The sequence below is a fragment of the Chanos chanos genome, chromosome 9, assembly GCF_902362185.1.
Source record: "Chanos chanos chromosome 9, fChaCha1.1, whole genome shotgun sequence".
Classification (NCBI taxonomy): Eukaryota; Metazoa; Chordata; class Actinopteri; order Gonorynchiformes; family Chanidae; genus Chanos; species Chanos chanos.
In genome coordinates, this window is record NC_044503.1 from 1,946,189 (window position 1) to 1,961,207 (window position 15,019).

At 45.7% G+C, this 15,019-nt stretch overlaps 1 protein-coding gene across 1 annotated transcript in view; it reads left to right on the top strand.

Moving 5' to 3' along the window:
* The first annotated feature begins 1,107 nt into the window (after positions 1-1,107).
* pip5k1ca (phosphatidylinositol-4-phosphate 5-kinase, type I, gamma a) overlaps positions 1,108-15,019 on the top strand; it is a 40,419-nt gene continuing 26,507 nt past the window's right edge. The window contains exons 1-5 of the mRNA XM_030784212.1: positions 1,108-1,243; positions 11,964-11,995; positions 12,474-12,566; positions 13,131-13,261; positions 13,548-13,665. Of these exons, the coding sequence (XP_030640072.1) occupies positions 1,108-1,243; positions 11,964-11,995; positions 12,474-12,566; positions 13,131-13,261; positions 13,548-13,665 (510 nt within the window). The remainder of the gene's footprint in view (positions 1,244-11,963; positions 11,996-12,473; positions 12,567-13,130; positions 13,262-13,547; positions 13,666-15,019) is intronic.

Here is a 15,019-nt window from a genome sequence, read left to right on the forward strand (position 1 = left end):
CATTGTTTTTTTCCAAAAATTGTTGGTTTATGTTTCTGATGCTCTCCTTTGCAGATGAAAATATAGAATATTATTTAAAAAAAAAAAAAAAAGTAAACAAAAAACTTGAAATGTATCTACATGAAGAAGCTGTTTTTGACATAGAGGAGTATTTTTTATCTCACGGAAGTAAAATACGTTTCTGCCAGATTTGACTGTGAAAATTTGGGCGGTTTGCCGGTCAGTCTGACCTCGGCATTTGCAAATGGAAGCGGAAATGTTGGACAAGGGGCAGAGTTTGGCGAGACGGGGAATTATTAAACGAGTGTCTGAAATCTCCTGGCGACACCTGGGTGCTTCTGGTGCGGATAATCAAATTTTGGTCAACGTAATTTGGTTATCATAACATAAAAAACATATCGTGCCGTTTCCTCGATGTCACAACAGTATGAAGGGCGAATTCGCGTGTTATTTCAATAACTACGAGCACCTTCCTACTGTTTCTGCCCCAGATGATTCAATATAGTCAAAGTTGGCCAGACGTTTTACGTGTGTGGACGTTGAACTTAACCGAGATTTTTTTTTTTTGGCCTGTATAGACTTAATTAATGAATTTCATTAACATGAGTTTCACTGAGCATCTAAAACAGAAATGTTCAACCGGAGTCGAAAATGCTCAACTGTAAATCAAAGCCGCTTCTTGTCTGTAATTCTGGTAAATCAGTTAGATGAATGTGAGATGTGCACAGAAGACAGCGACATTTTAAATTAAATATTCGAAATGAACTAGAACCTCACAACAGGGAGCTTGGCTGTATGAGTGGGGTTTATGACTTTCGGCCTATAGAGAGCGGTGTTTTCCAGTTTAGTTCAGTCAAATGAATGAGGAGTCTGTCTCCACACAGGCAGACGCAGTGAGAAGCTCAGAGAGAGACCACCGCACATGACAGCAGCGCAAATGAGAGGACCTCAATCAACAATCACATCAATCACATCATCGCCGTCTGCTAAATACACGATTTTACCCTTGAAGTTTAACATCAGGTAGACACACCCAGCGTCGACCTCGGCACTTGAATCGCACCTGTACTGTCGCAGTAGTCCCGTTTCCACAGGAGGGACTTTGCTATGGATGTGGGAGCCGAAGGAGCGACCAGCCTTTCGGAGGCCGGGGAGGATGCCAGCCCGCTATCCGGGGCCGCAGCATCCGACGGAGGGGACACGGTCCTGGGAGTCAGCTACGGAATGGAAGCAGGTGACATGGGTGCATTGAGTATATAAATATTATTTTTATTTCAAAAAGCTTACAATATATAACCATCCATTAAGTCTTGAATTGACAGCTTCCTCTAAATCGGTTTTAGCTGCTGTCATAGTGCCCAAACCGCTATATATATTATTATCAATTTGTGTCAGCTATGATACTCTTATGAAAATATAGAGAAATTAATATAAAACCATAGACGCTCAAATAAAACCATTATACACGTTAGCCTGCTGTGTGCCTCCCTATTTGAATGAAAGCAGCTGACTAGCTTGCTAACTGAGCAGGCAGCGGTCACGTGACTGAACATGCCATCTGGAACTGGTTTCGTTTGCTTAGGAAAAAATAATCAGAAAAGTACGGCTGTAACCAAAAAAAAAAAAAAATCTTCAATTGTTTATTGTCTACGCAAATTACAGCTCACAAGTGAATACCTACTGCTGAACATCATTCGTTTTCCGCATCGGTTACCACTACATCATCTGATTTGCCATACCAGATCTTACTGGTGTGCGAGACTGGTGTTATTGCCCACATTTTGTTATAAACGGTAATTACCTGGATAGAAACTATTGTAATCCCAGTACCAACCTGGTTGACTGGATGTCTTTGGGCTCTGATAATAATTCTCCCCGTCCCATTGCTGAAGTAGCCTTGGGTTAAATCGAATCGGTTATCTCTGATTCGTGCACGAGGGGGGAAAAACGTGACGGGAGGTGGTTTTGGACTAAGTAAATTAATGTCCGCTCTTTTGATAGGATTAGTTTAGAGCATGGGATGTATATGGGGTTTTTTTTAATTCGTTTCGTGGATTCCACTTGGTTGGCCTGAGGCTATGAGACTGATTTTGCATTGAATTGTTAACGATTGGCAGCGAAATAACGTTATTATGAGCACTCTGAATGGTAATAAACTGGGATCTGTTTGTTATCATTATTCCCACTATTATTACTTTTAAGCGTGTGTGTGTTTTCGCGACCCCAGTCCCTGTATTAGCAGTGACCCTTTTAAGACTGACAAAGTCGCCCACCTTCCCATGACAGTTCGCGCTTAGGACCAAATGTTTTATCGACACAGACATCTCGACGTATCTTGACAACCTTTTGACAACCCCCCTCGACAGCTTTTTTTCGATACGGAAGCGGTGGCAGTATCCGTAGAGCTGTTGTCCTGTGCCTTCGGAAGAACACTGTGGTTTGCAGAGCGCTTGAAGCTCCTCGGCTCAGACGCACCTGTTTCTTCCTCTGTGGCATTTAATGGCTTGAGGATGTAGTTGCGGCTGATAAATTGGTGTCTGTAGCGCTAGCTGGCAGACGGGCGCTCTGGCTGTCTTAAACAGCTGTTCTATGGACGTGGTGTGACTAGGCTGTGTCTGTAATATGAGGACGTTATCAGTGTTCAGCTTTTTTTTTTTTTTTTTTTATGAGCTTTCGTTGTTTGAGTCCTCGCGAGGTCATAATCTACCCTTACAATCGAATGGTCAATTAGTTAAAACACCATTGCAATGTAGTGCAATGTTTTAGCCAAATAAAACATTTTAACCCATAAACATTCATGTTTTGGTGAAAGTTGCCTGTGATGCTGTGCTTATCTGTTTTGTCCAGTCACTGGATTAGTACAGGTTGCAAAACTGTCCCTCTAAGTCGACTCACCCACCTCTGTGTTCTCATTAACTTAGACCCAAATCCTGTTTTTCCTCTGCAACACTCTCTCTGTGCCCTCATCCCACCTGTCTCATGTCCCTCCTGTCTCCTGCCTCTGTGTTCTCTCCTGTCTCCTGCCTCTGCGTTCTCTCCTGTCTCCTGCCTCTGCTTTCTCTCCTGTCTCCTGCCTCTGCTTTCTCTCCTGTCTCCTGCCTCTGCGTTCTCTCCTGTCTCCTGTCTCCTGCCTCTGCTTTCTCTCCTGTCTCCTGTCTCCTGCCTCTGCGTTCTCTCCTGTCTCCTGTCTCCTGCCTCTGTGTTCTCTCCTGTCTCCTGCCTCCTGCCTCTGTGTTCTCTCCTGTCTCCTGCCTCTGCTTTCTCTCCTGTCTCCTGTCTCCTGCCTCTGCTTTCTCTCCTGTCTCCTGTCTCCTGCCTCTGCTTTCTCTCCTGTCTCCTGCCTCTGCGTTCTCTCCTGTCTCCTGTCTCTGCATTCTCTCCTGTCTCCTGCCTCTGCTTTCTCTCCTGTCTCCTGTCTCCTGCCTCTGTGTTCTCTCCTGTCTCCTGCCTCTGCGTTCTCTCCTGTCTCCTGTCTCCTGTCTCTGTGTTCTCTCCTGTCTCCTGTCTCCTGCCTCTGTGTTCTCTCCTGTCTCCTGTCTCCTGCCTCTGTGTTCTCTCCTGTCTCCTGCCTCTGCGTTCTCTCCTGTCTCCTGTCTCTGCGTTCTCTCCTGTCTCCTGCCTCTGTGTTCTCTCCTGTCTCCTGTCTCTGTGTTCTCTCCTGTCTCCTGTCTCCTGCCTCTGCGTTCTCTCCTGTCTCCTGTCTCTGTGTTCTCTCCTGTCTCCTGTCTCTGTGTTCTCTCCTGTCTCCTGTGTGGATGGGTGACGGTGAAACTGCTGATGTAAGCACATAATTCAGCATGGGTCCCTTTGCCTGTCACGCTCTCTCTCACACACTCTCTCTCTCACACACTCTCTCTCTCTCTCTCTCTCGCGTACGCATGCATACACACACACACACACACTCTCTCTCTCTCTCACATACACATGCATACACACTCTCTCTCTCTCTCTCTCTCTCTCCCTCTCTCTCTCTCTCTCACGTACACATGCATACACACAAACACACACACACTCTCTCTCTCTTGCTCTCTCTCTCTCTCTCACATACACATGCATACACGCACTCTCTCTCTCTCTCTCTTGCTCTCACACTCTCGCTCTCTCTCTCTCTCCCTCTCTCTCTCTCTCTCTCTCTCTCTCTCTCTCTCTCTCTCTCTCTAGTGTACGCATGCATATACACACACACACACACACACACACACACTCTCTCTCGCTCTCTCTCTCTGTCTCTCTCCCTCACGTACGCATGCATACACACACACACACACTCTCTCTCTCTCTCTCTCTCTCTCTCTCCCCCCGGGCTCGCAGATCCAGAGTCTTTTTGTTTGCGGTGTCCCTATTCAGATTTTGCTATGGACAGCTGGAATTCGGGAAGCTTGTCCTTTAGTTTCTTTTGAGTGCTGAACCACTCCAGACGGTAATTCTGAGCTAATAAGCCACGTCACTTCCATAGCACACTATCCACTTGGATGTTTTTACTGGCAAAGTGATGTATGGGAGACAGAGGCAAAGGCTTTTCAGTCGTTGTGGAAACCCAGCCACTAACCAGCAACGCAGACTCTTTAAACTCCTCCATTTCCCATTCAAATTCTACACAGCTGTTCTGACCTACAGATTCTGTCCCACCTGGATAGGTGGACCTCAGGGGGGTTTTAAACTCCAGGACTACATTCCTGCCTCTCTCGCTAGGGTCTGGAAAGGTCTGGGCCTAATTCCTTTCTCAGTAACAGCGTGAGGTCGGGCAGGCATTGGAACACACACTACTATCTTCGTTTCACGTTCGTACTCATTTCAGACGTGGGGTTCTGCAAGGTTCGGTCTCAGGCACTTTTCAGTATCAGGCTCCTGCCCAGAGAGGACCGAATGATGGAATCTCTTCCTGTTTCTCTCCTCAGCTCCTCAGCACATCTATCACTGCAGCGAACCGCACTTCTACTTGAGAGAGACACAGAGAGTGAGTGAAGCTGATCCGCACACTGTTTGGCAGTTATCAGAACAGTCCTCTTAGTCTTTTTTCTTTTTCTTTTTTTTTGCCATTGCTGCTTTAAGGCTCCATTTATAGCCTTTATAAACCCTTTATGACCTTCAGTGTCTGCTGTATTTCCTGACTTCGTTTCCAATTGCTCTAACAGCTCAGTGCGGCTGAACGCTTATCTAAGGTAATTCATGCATGTAGACCTCTTTTGAGATGAAAAAATAAATAGTCACAGTTGCATAATAGTGCGTTTCAAATCGTCTGTCACCCTCTTTAGCCTGGAGGTGGTCGCTTTTTTTAGCCCTTCCTGGAGACCAGGGTTCTCGTGGAGCGTAAAGCTGCCCTCAGCATCTAAGCTGGAACAGGGCTCCTCCACACGGGACACACAGAAAGACAGAGTGACTCCCATCCACAGGGTCCTCCCAGGGATATGCAGCACAAGCTGTCAAGAGCCGGATCCGAAATCGACGACTTAGTAACCAGAGCTCATGCCTGTGGAGACGAAAGATGGACACGTCTTAGCTCCATGGCTCCATTGCAGTTCTCAGGTCTTCCCGGGCCTTGGTTGGAATGGGTTGACATGTATTGATTCACTGCGGTGATAAAGACTTGTGCACAGACTAGTTTAGTTAAGTTTCGTTTAATGGTGTGCGCAGGGTCTGCAACGTGGTTTGGAGCGTAAAACGGCGACAGCTAACGTCTCGTCTCTGCATGTCAACCATCACCCGGAGGCTTGAGTTCCCGCCGCGTGGCCCGTTGCCGTGGCAGTTTATCAAATGAATCGGTGCGTGCGGTGGAGGCCCATGTGCCATGAGGCTCGGGGGCCGTTCTCCGGCTCGGCTCGGCAAGGTGAGAGCGTCCATTACGGCCGAGGGGCCCGGTCGTTACACGTGATGAATGTCCAGAAGTTCCCCCTTCCCACATCTTGGCTGCCTCAATCAGCATGGGGGGCGGGGGGGGGGGGCGAGGGGGGTGGAAAAAAGCCATAGAGTTTTAATGGTAATGTGTTCCTGAGGCGTGACAGGAGAGCAGAGACCTGGTGCAGTGGAGTGAGACATGGAGACCTGGCCCTCTGCATTCGTTACAGAGACACTTTGTTCCAGCTCGTGCCTGGACACAGGTGTAGTCAGAACAGCCTCAGCTCGAAGTCGCGGACCAGAAAAACAAAAAAAAACTCAGAAAACGGAAAACGATTTTTCTTTTTCGGTGCCGAATGAGCACTTCATGATTGTTTTACTGGGAAAAAAAATTAAATAAATAAAATAATGATAATAGATCTTCATCTCTGAGCTTCGATTTTGAGAATGCCGTTCGTGAATTAGGCTAATTGATTGTGTCTGGGGCACAATTCTTTGTGGATTTGATGTCGAGATGCAGAGGACAGCATTAGACAGAGTGACACAGAATGTCCTGACCCTAATCCCTGCATGTGTGGGGGGGGGGGGGGGGGGGATTAAGGCTACCTGAAACTGACAAAACAGCGTTCGTTTTCGATAGTGTCTCACTTATGGGCTGATATTGTGGATTCTGCTCTGGTTTCTTTCGTAGAACGTCTCATAAATCATTGAAACAACTGCTGTCTCTCTCTCCGCCTTTCACTTTCTCACTCTCTCTCTCTCACCCACGAAATGGGATTCTGCCAGAAGTGAATTTGGCCTCCTTTCCAGGGGTGTCTTTTGTTTTTTTGTTTTTTTAAACATCAGATAGGATATAGAGATATTTTGACTCACATTCATTGTGGGAATTTCATTGCCAACAGGTTCAGCTGTACACAATCACTGTGCTGGGACATAACTAATGTGCATGTTCTGGCATGTACGCATCATGGCCAATGAGAGAGCAATGGCTGGCGAATGTCACAGTGATGTAGCCAGAAGGTGATTTGTTATTTTCTAACAGGGGGGATGGCCCAGTGGTCACTGACACTACTCTATAGAGTATATAGGGGGGATGGCAGGTGAACAAGGGAGATGGCATCCCCCCTCATCCCCCTACAAATCGCCTACTGGGTGTAGCTAACTTTAGCTGGTTGCAAGCCAGTCTCCCAGAAAAAAAAGGCAGAAAAACGTGGACGTTTACTAGCTATGTTCTCAGCAAATTAAGATAAGAAGAAGCTGGTGGTTGTCCTTTAATGCAGTGGACGTGAGCTCGTCGGGACTAAAACATTTCTCCTTCTCGTTTATTTAGCTGTGGGATACAAACATGCAAATTGTTGTTTTTTATGAACTGTAATGGGCCTATGTTTTTTTTTTTTTTTTTATCTTGTTCTTTTGAAAACTTAAAAGCCTGATACGTTAAGACGTTTTACTCAGAGTGTTTTTAATGGGTGACTTGGATTTTCACTGGAGTCATTCTTTTATGGGTGTATCAGGTATAGGATCTGAATATTTTCACCAGTCCTGGCTGAGTTATGTTAACGTCACCTATTACAACCCCATTTAAAAGCCCAGCTGCTCCTGTCTTCACCAGTACAGCATCACTCAAAGTGTTTCAGTTAGCGTCAAGAGCAGTTAGTGCACGGAACCTCCCACAAACTCTAGATTTTCCGTTAAAATGAAATTTCCTTTTTTTAAAAAAAAAAAAAACGCACTATAACTGACTCATGATTAATATGAACGTGCACACGGTGGTGTTCTTATTTTGAGCGCCAAAGCAAGTCCAACTTCACTTCCCCTGAAACATTCATTATATGCATCTGGACAACATTTCACTAAAGAGTTTCTTAGAGGAATGCCGAGAGTGTCTCTGAGAATGATTTCCTGAAAACACGGGTCGGAAGATATGAAAACATTTGAATTTGAATTTGAGTTTAGTCCACCCATTGTAATAACAGTTTGCATTAATTAGGTTGTCACCTCATTTCCAAATCAAATATCAGTTCATCACCCATGCAGACTACCTGAATTTCCTGCCAAAAACTGAATGTCGGAGATGTCAGCCCATGCGGGTCCATGGCTTTCTGGTATGTGTTCCGTTGTGTGTGTTCTACTAAGTTTCAACCACTAATTGTCAGGAATGCGCAAGCCTCTTAAACAGTTTCACCCTCAGCAAAAACGAAGGTCCCTTAATTATACGTTGTGGCCCTTCTCTCCATCTCCCAAGGAATGGGTGAAGTCTGACATCGAGGTCCTAGAAGGGCCAGAGAGAGTCAGTTACAAAGGCCACAGCTTTCCACCCTGGTTTTGGGAGCATGCCAGACACACACAGTTTTTTGGGGGAGGGAGGGTTATGACGTAGGGTGGTGGAAAAAAAAAAGCACTTGTCTGGAAAGCGAAGGTGCTGCCCACTCTTGAGCGGTCTGCCTGACTGTACGCGTAGGCCGTTACGGTGTTTTCGCCGAGACAGGGCCCTAAAGAGCGCTGGAGACTCTGCCTCCAAATTTAGACGTGTTTGTGTGTGATTCATTAGTTAGTGTGAGAGCGTTAAAACGTTTCAGGGGGGGGGGAGAAAGATAATTGCACATCACTGTAAGTACCACGCGACTTCGCTGTGTCTTCGACTCGGATGAAACCGTCTCTCGTTCTCATCTCCTTACATGTTGCTGGCTGTAAGACTAATTTGGTAACATCGTGTTTTAAAGGGTGCGTAAAGAGTGTCTGTCTAGAGGTGGAGGAATCAAGTCTTACTTCAGCTGGTCCACTCCATTGTCTGGCTTCATGGATTGTGCAGAAAACTGTTATGAGCTGATCATAAGTATGTTAAAGCCAGACATGACACCATCAGTTAAACAATGCTAATGTCTTAATCTGAGAGGGAGGCAGAGGTGTGTCTTAGACTGGTTGCACAGAATAGTCCTGGCCATGGAACAAGTCCACCCACTGGTACTGTTTGAGTTTAAAATAAAAAGACATTTACTGCCGTAGAAATCAAGGATTCCGCGTGAAGAGCTGAACTTGGATGTCGGTTCTGTATCGCTCTGATGAGCATGGCGTAATTCTCCTACTTGGGTCTCAGGTTCTTTGAGTGAAAGTGACCGTGTTGTGGCCGTTAGAAGTGACGAATCTAATTCCTCCCGAAGCTCATTCCTCTGCTCTGTCTCTAGCGCTATATAGTAGTTTTGGTCCTTGGCTCTCTGAATAGCCTTAGTTAAAACTGTGCAGAGACGTGTCTGGATGTGTGTACATGGTACGGGCGGAGACGGTGCTGCGGTTAAGCTAGGCTATAAGATGCAACGCGACTGGTATTGTGTCGCTTAGTTTTGCTTAGTCTGCTCCCGTACCGCGAATGACCTATTTAGAGCGCAGAAGTCAGCACATGTGTCTGCTGAATCTACACACGCGTGCAAACTCAGGAGGGCCAGCTGACCCGCATAGAGGAGCCGTGGACATGAGGGAAGACGGGAAGTGAATGGGACTGTATTGGGAATATTATGGTATGTCACTCGTGAAGAAGTGCAGATGGGAGATTAGCTGTCAGTTAGGGAGAAGAAATGACCCCGGAGACGAAAATAAAGCAGAAATTTAAAAGTAGTTTATGAGCTGCTGATAAATAAATGATGACTAAAAATAAATAAATAAATAAAAATAGTAAAAAAAAAAATCATATTTGGGGTACGGTGTTTTGTGCAGTGCAGTGTTTTGAAGTGGAAGCACAAATTCCTGTGACACAAATTTTGGAGGCTGTATTTCTACGCGGGCTTTTCTAAATCCCTTCCCGAGACACGATTGCAATTATGTCCCATTATATTACGCCACGCTGTATAAAACATTTATCGTCTGTCTCTGAGGTGGTCCCGATCACTGGTCCCTTTATTTTGGTATTAATGATAACGATACGCTCCCTCTTACTGTCGTTCTGAAATCAAAACTGAAGTGCCGCTCACAAGGTGAAAAAAACCCCTGTTACGTTTTGTGATCTGCCAGATAATTTACCAACTCAAATAAGAACCGAAACTTCAAACCCTTGAGAATGAGGCATCAGATCTTCCTGCTCTAACCTCCTCACAGGGGTTTTCACACACATCAGAGTTTTCACCCATAATTCCCCATCTATTAATGCCCCCCTGTGAAGCCACACAATATGAAACATTAAGCAATCGAGTGGGAAGAAGCTGCAGAGCCGAACTGTGGGATGATGTGTTTGTCTGAACGGACGGAAATTCTCTGCTGCGGAGATTAAATGCAACCTCTAAATGAGGTGTCGTTACCGTGGCCTGAAATATAACAATACCCTGGACTTGCTAACTGATTGACTGAATGGATGGCTGGATGGCTGTGAAAAGTAAATGGGAGGGATGTGTGTTGTTATCTGTGGGTGGGTGGGTGTGTGTTTTAAATGGACAAACGACAGCACTGCGCACTAAGTGCTAATGAACTAAAGGCAGCCAAGGTTATTAAGATGAAGTGTGTGTTGCCCGCTCTGTGTGACCGCGCACTTAAGACTCGGAACCTCGTGACAAGCGATACCCCGTCGGTAGGTGACCGGTGCCGAAGCATTTTTTCAAGGTCGGGTTTTTTTCCACGATAGACTTGAGTTTCGTGGCTGGCCTGAATTTGGATCGTAGGCTGTCCGTCAGTGGAATTTTACCGGCACGTTTCTGCTGGTTCGTTCCCAGCAGAGACGTGTCTATCCATTTCATTAGCCGTGTCTAACTTAACTGCCACTATGTCTCCACGGTAGTGTGCACGCAACCTCGTCATACTCCGTGATCCGGAACACGGTTTGGTACGTGGTCAGACTCCGTTACGGTTTTTAAGATGAGAGTGTATCGGCTACACACACGCTTGTTTATTCGGATAGTGTCTGCACCTAATGCCAACTCGCTTAATGTGTCCCGAGTGGCGATGTGAAAATGAATAAAAATTTGCATTTTAATTTGATGTCTTCATTCAAGTACTTCATTTCCAGGATACACTTGTTTTCAATGGGGACATATGCTTGTCATGTCTACGTATGTGTGCGTATATATGTGTCTGTTGGGTGTACTCAAAGTCAACCATGTTACAGTGTTGGTAAATATTAGCCAATGTCAAACAACAGTTGGTTCAAACGTCCCATGACGTAGCTTACGTATATGACGAGTAGTACCGTTAGACTGTTGGCTGTTGTACTCTGATGATACTAATAAATTTAATTTCGAGATAGCCTGTGAAAACAAGGGTAAAAACTACGACCTTAAAGAGCATGTGAATTTAACTGACAGCTCTATACATTTACACTGGGGATGCAATTTTTCCTCACATTAGACACTTTTTACACTTACACACACACACACATACGCGCACACACACACACACACACACATACGCATGCACGCGCACACAGGCACACACACCACCACCACTCCTGGGTTTTGATGGAGGAATTATTTCATGTTACAATACTATGGACTTAAAAAGAATTGGATTAGTATCCTCATTATCTAGAGAGAATGGTGAGGCACAAGGGAGGAATGTTGCCATATCAGGTTAGGGAAAAAGGAAGATGGAGGGAAAGAGATGGAGACATAGAATGAAAAGCCAGGACACTTACACACACACACACACACACACACACACACACACACACACACAGCCACAGCAGGGTCTGAAGGGGCACAGGCCCAGTATGAAATCAAACTATTCCACAGTGAAGATCTGAGAGGTCTGTCTGATGTCTATGATTTGTCGTTTGAGGTCTTTGTTGTAATTGTGTTGTAGGTGCTGTTAGCCCATGTTAGAGTATGTCGTTTGTGTCTCCCATCAGGCAGGCTGATAGACAAACAGCTGGTTACTTACTTTCTATTATGTTCTGTTGTGACCTGATGAAAATGGCTGATTTTGTCAAAGGCTCGAAGAGTTTAGAAGTCTTATTGATTTTGGATGCAGTACAGCAGTTCATATCCTCACTCACTGCTCCAGGACTCATGTCGTCCAGACGTGCATTAGGGGGTCTCCTCTGCGCTGTCATTTTGAGAACTTGGCATCATCGTCCGTCACTCCCTTATTTATTGCGCTGGTTTTCTGTGTGTTGTTCCTTTATTTATCTCTGTTCTTCTTCCTTTCAGATGTTGGTACCAAGAGGACGTTTGTCTCGGAGGTATGTTTGGCCTCTTTCCGTTCAACCACAGCTCTCCACGTCTCACACACTCTAAAAAACACCCTAAAAATCTAACTGCGACTCTCTTCTTCTCACACACTCTAAAAACGGAACTGATCCTGTCTGACTTACGTCAGCACTCAAACACCTAGACCTGAGAAGAGCATATCCATGTTACTTTGCAGGAGAAATACCTGCCATTGTTTTGTTTTTTTTATCCTCACCTCTTAATGAATTCAGCTTGATTTTACGTGTTAAAACAGGTGTATGTACTCCCCAGCCAATCAGAAACCACAGTAGTTGGTTGTTATGGAAACCAGCAGGTTCTCGACCCTTCGGTCGTGTCTTATCCACCCTTACCCCAGTGACAATAAGAGCAACTCACCCAGGAATGTTTGGCCTGCCTTAAAGTAACCTGTCTCTGTGCCTGCCGTGCGGTGAGGATCTCTGGTTAAACCGCCCTGTGTCTCTCTGACAGCTGGCCTCCTCCTCCACCCAGCTGGGCTACGGCCTGGGGAAGAGGATCGGTCACCGAGGAGTGGACGCGTCTGGAGAGACCACATATAAGAAGGTGTGTGGTCCCGGGAGCTTACATACGCATTCTCCTTCATTCTGAGGAACCGTAGGCTTGTAACTCAACCTTACACACACACACACACACACACACACACCTGATTCAGTTAATCCTGAATTCCAGGGTCCCAGGAGGTCCAGAGCAGAACCCTGCTACAGGGCAGATTATGAGCTAGTCGACGATGGTTCGTTTTATACAGAGTGAAGGCGGGTTATTTGTCTAATTTACCCATAGATGTATTTATGTCAATACAGAGGTGTTCACGGTGCATTCTGTATGTCTCTCGCGTGTCGGACGTGTGAGTGTGTATACGCGTTTGTGTATGTGTGTGTGTTGAATGATAACATGGTTAGTCACAAACATTTACCTTGCTGAACTTCTATGTGCTCTATAATTTGTTTGGTCCTCTCTCTCTCTCTCCCCCTCTCTCTCTCTCTCTCTCTCTCTCTCTCTCTCTCTCTCTCTCTCCCCCTCTCCCTCCCTTTCTCTCTCTCTCTCTCTCTCTCTCTCTCCCTCTCTCTCTCTCTCTCTCTCTTTCTTTTTCCCTGCTGTGTTGTGTAGACCACCTCCTCGGCTTTGAAGGGAGCCATTCAGTTGGGTATTGGCTACACCGTGGGGAACCTCAGCTCCAAACCAGAGAGAGATGTTTTAATGCAGGACTTCTATGTGGTAGAGAGCATATTCTTCCCTAGGTAATCTGCAGAAATACGCCAGAGAAACATACACAGAGACATATGCATGTGTGCCCACACACACACTCACACACACACACACACATACAAACACACATGCACGCATGCACATTCACAATCACAGACAGGTAAATAGATAGATCGATAGATAGACAGACAGACAGACAGACAGGGAAATAGATAGACAGACAGACAGATTGAGTCATCTGCGGTTAAGTGGTGCATATCTGGTAATCTCCTGTGTGTGTGTGTGTGTGTGTGTGTGTGTGTGTGTGTATTTCCCCAGTGAAGGCAGCAATCTCACGCCCGCTCACCACTTTCCAGACTTCCGCTTCAAAACATACGCGCCTGTGGCATTCCGCTACTTCCGTGAGCTTTTTGGGATACGACCGGATGACTACTTGGTAAGAATTCAGTTTTCATCCTAAACTGCAGCCACATGCACCAACCCAAACTAGACACACACACACAGGTCACACACAGCGGCAGGTGTGAGTTAAAGGTAAAGTATTCCCATTGGCATTCCCATTGAGTTTACGCCTGCTGTATCCTTCACCTGAATTCCACTGACTCCTACAGTCTGTCATAGTCTGACTCCTACAGCCCATCATAATCTGACTCTTACAGCCCATCATAATCTGACTCCTACAGCCCATCATAATCTGACTCCTACAGCCTGTCATGATCTGACTCCTACAGCCCATCATAATCTGACTCTTACAGCCCATCATAATCTGACTCCTACAGCCCCTCATAATCTGACTCCTATAGCCCGTCATAATCTGACTCCTACAGCCCGTCATAATCTGACTCTTACAGCCCATCATAATCTGACTCCTACAGCCCCTCATAATCTGACTCCTATAGCCCGTCATAATCTGACTCCTACAGCCCGTCACAGTCTGACTCCTACAGCCTGTCATAGTCTGACTCCTACAGCCCATCATAATCTGACTCTTACAGCCCATCATAATCTGACTCCTACAGCCCATCATAATCTGACTCTTACAGCCCATCATAATCTGACTCCTACAGCCCCTCATAATCTGACCCTTACAGCCCCTCATAATCTGACTCCTATAGCCCGTCATAATCTGACTCCTACAGCCCCTCATAATCTGACTCTTACAGCCCGTCATAGTCTGACTCTTACAGCCCCTCATAATCTGACTCCTATAGCCCCTCATAATCTGACTCCTATAGCCCGTCATAATCTGACTCCTACAGCCCGTCATAATCTGACTCTTACAGCCCGTCACAGTCTGACTCCTACAGCCTGTTGTAGTCTGACTCCTACAGCCCGTCATAATCTGACTCCTACAGCCCGTCATAATCTGACTCTTACAGCCCGTCATAGTCTGACTCCTACAGCCCCTCATAATCTGACTCCTACAGCCCGTCATAATCTGATGTGATATAGAGAGAGAAAGAAAGAGAGAGAATTATAGAGATAGAAAGAGTGAGTGATAGAGAGAGAGAAAGAAAGAGAGAGAGAGAGAGTGATATAGAGAGGGTGAGTGATATATATATATATATATATATATATATATATATGTATGGAGAGAGAGAGAGTGATATATAGAGAGAAAGAGAGAGAGACTGATATATATATTTATAGAGAGAGAGAGAGAGAATGATATATAAAGAGAGAGAGAGTGATATATAGAGAGAGAAAGAGAGAGAGAGAGAGTGATACATAGACACAGAAAAACCTGGCTGCCAAAAGAGGACAGAATATGTGGTCACTGCCAGACAGGG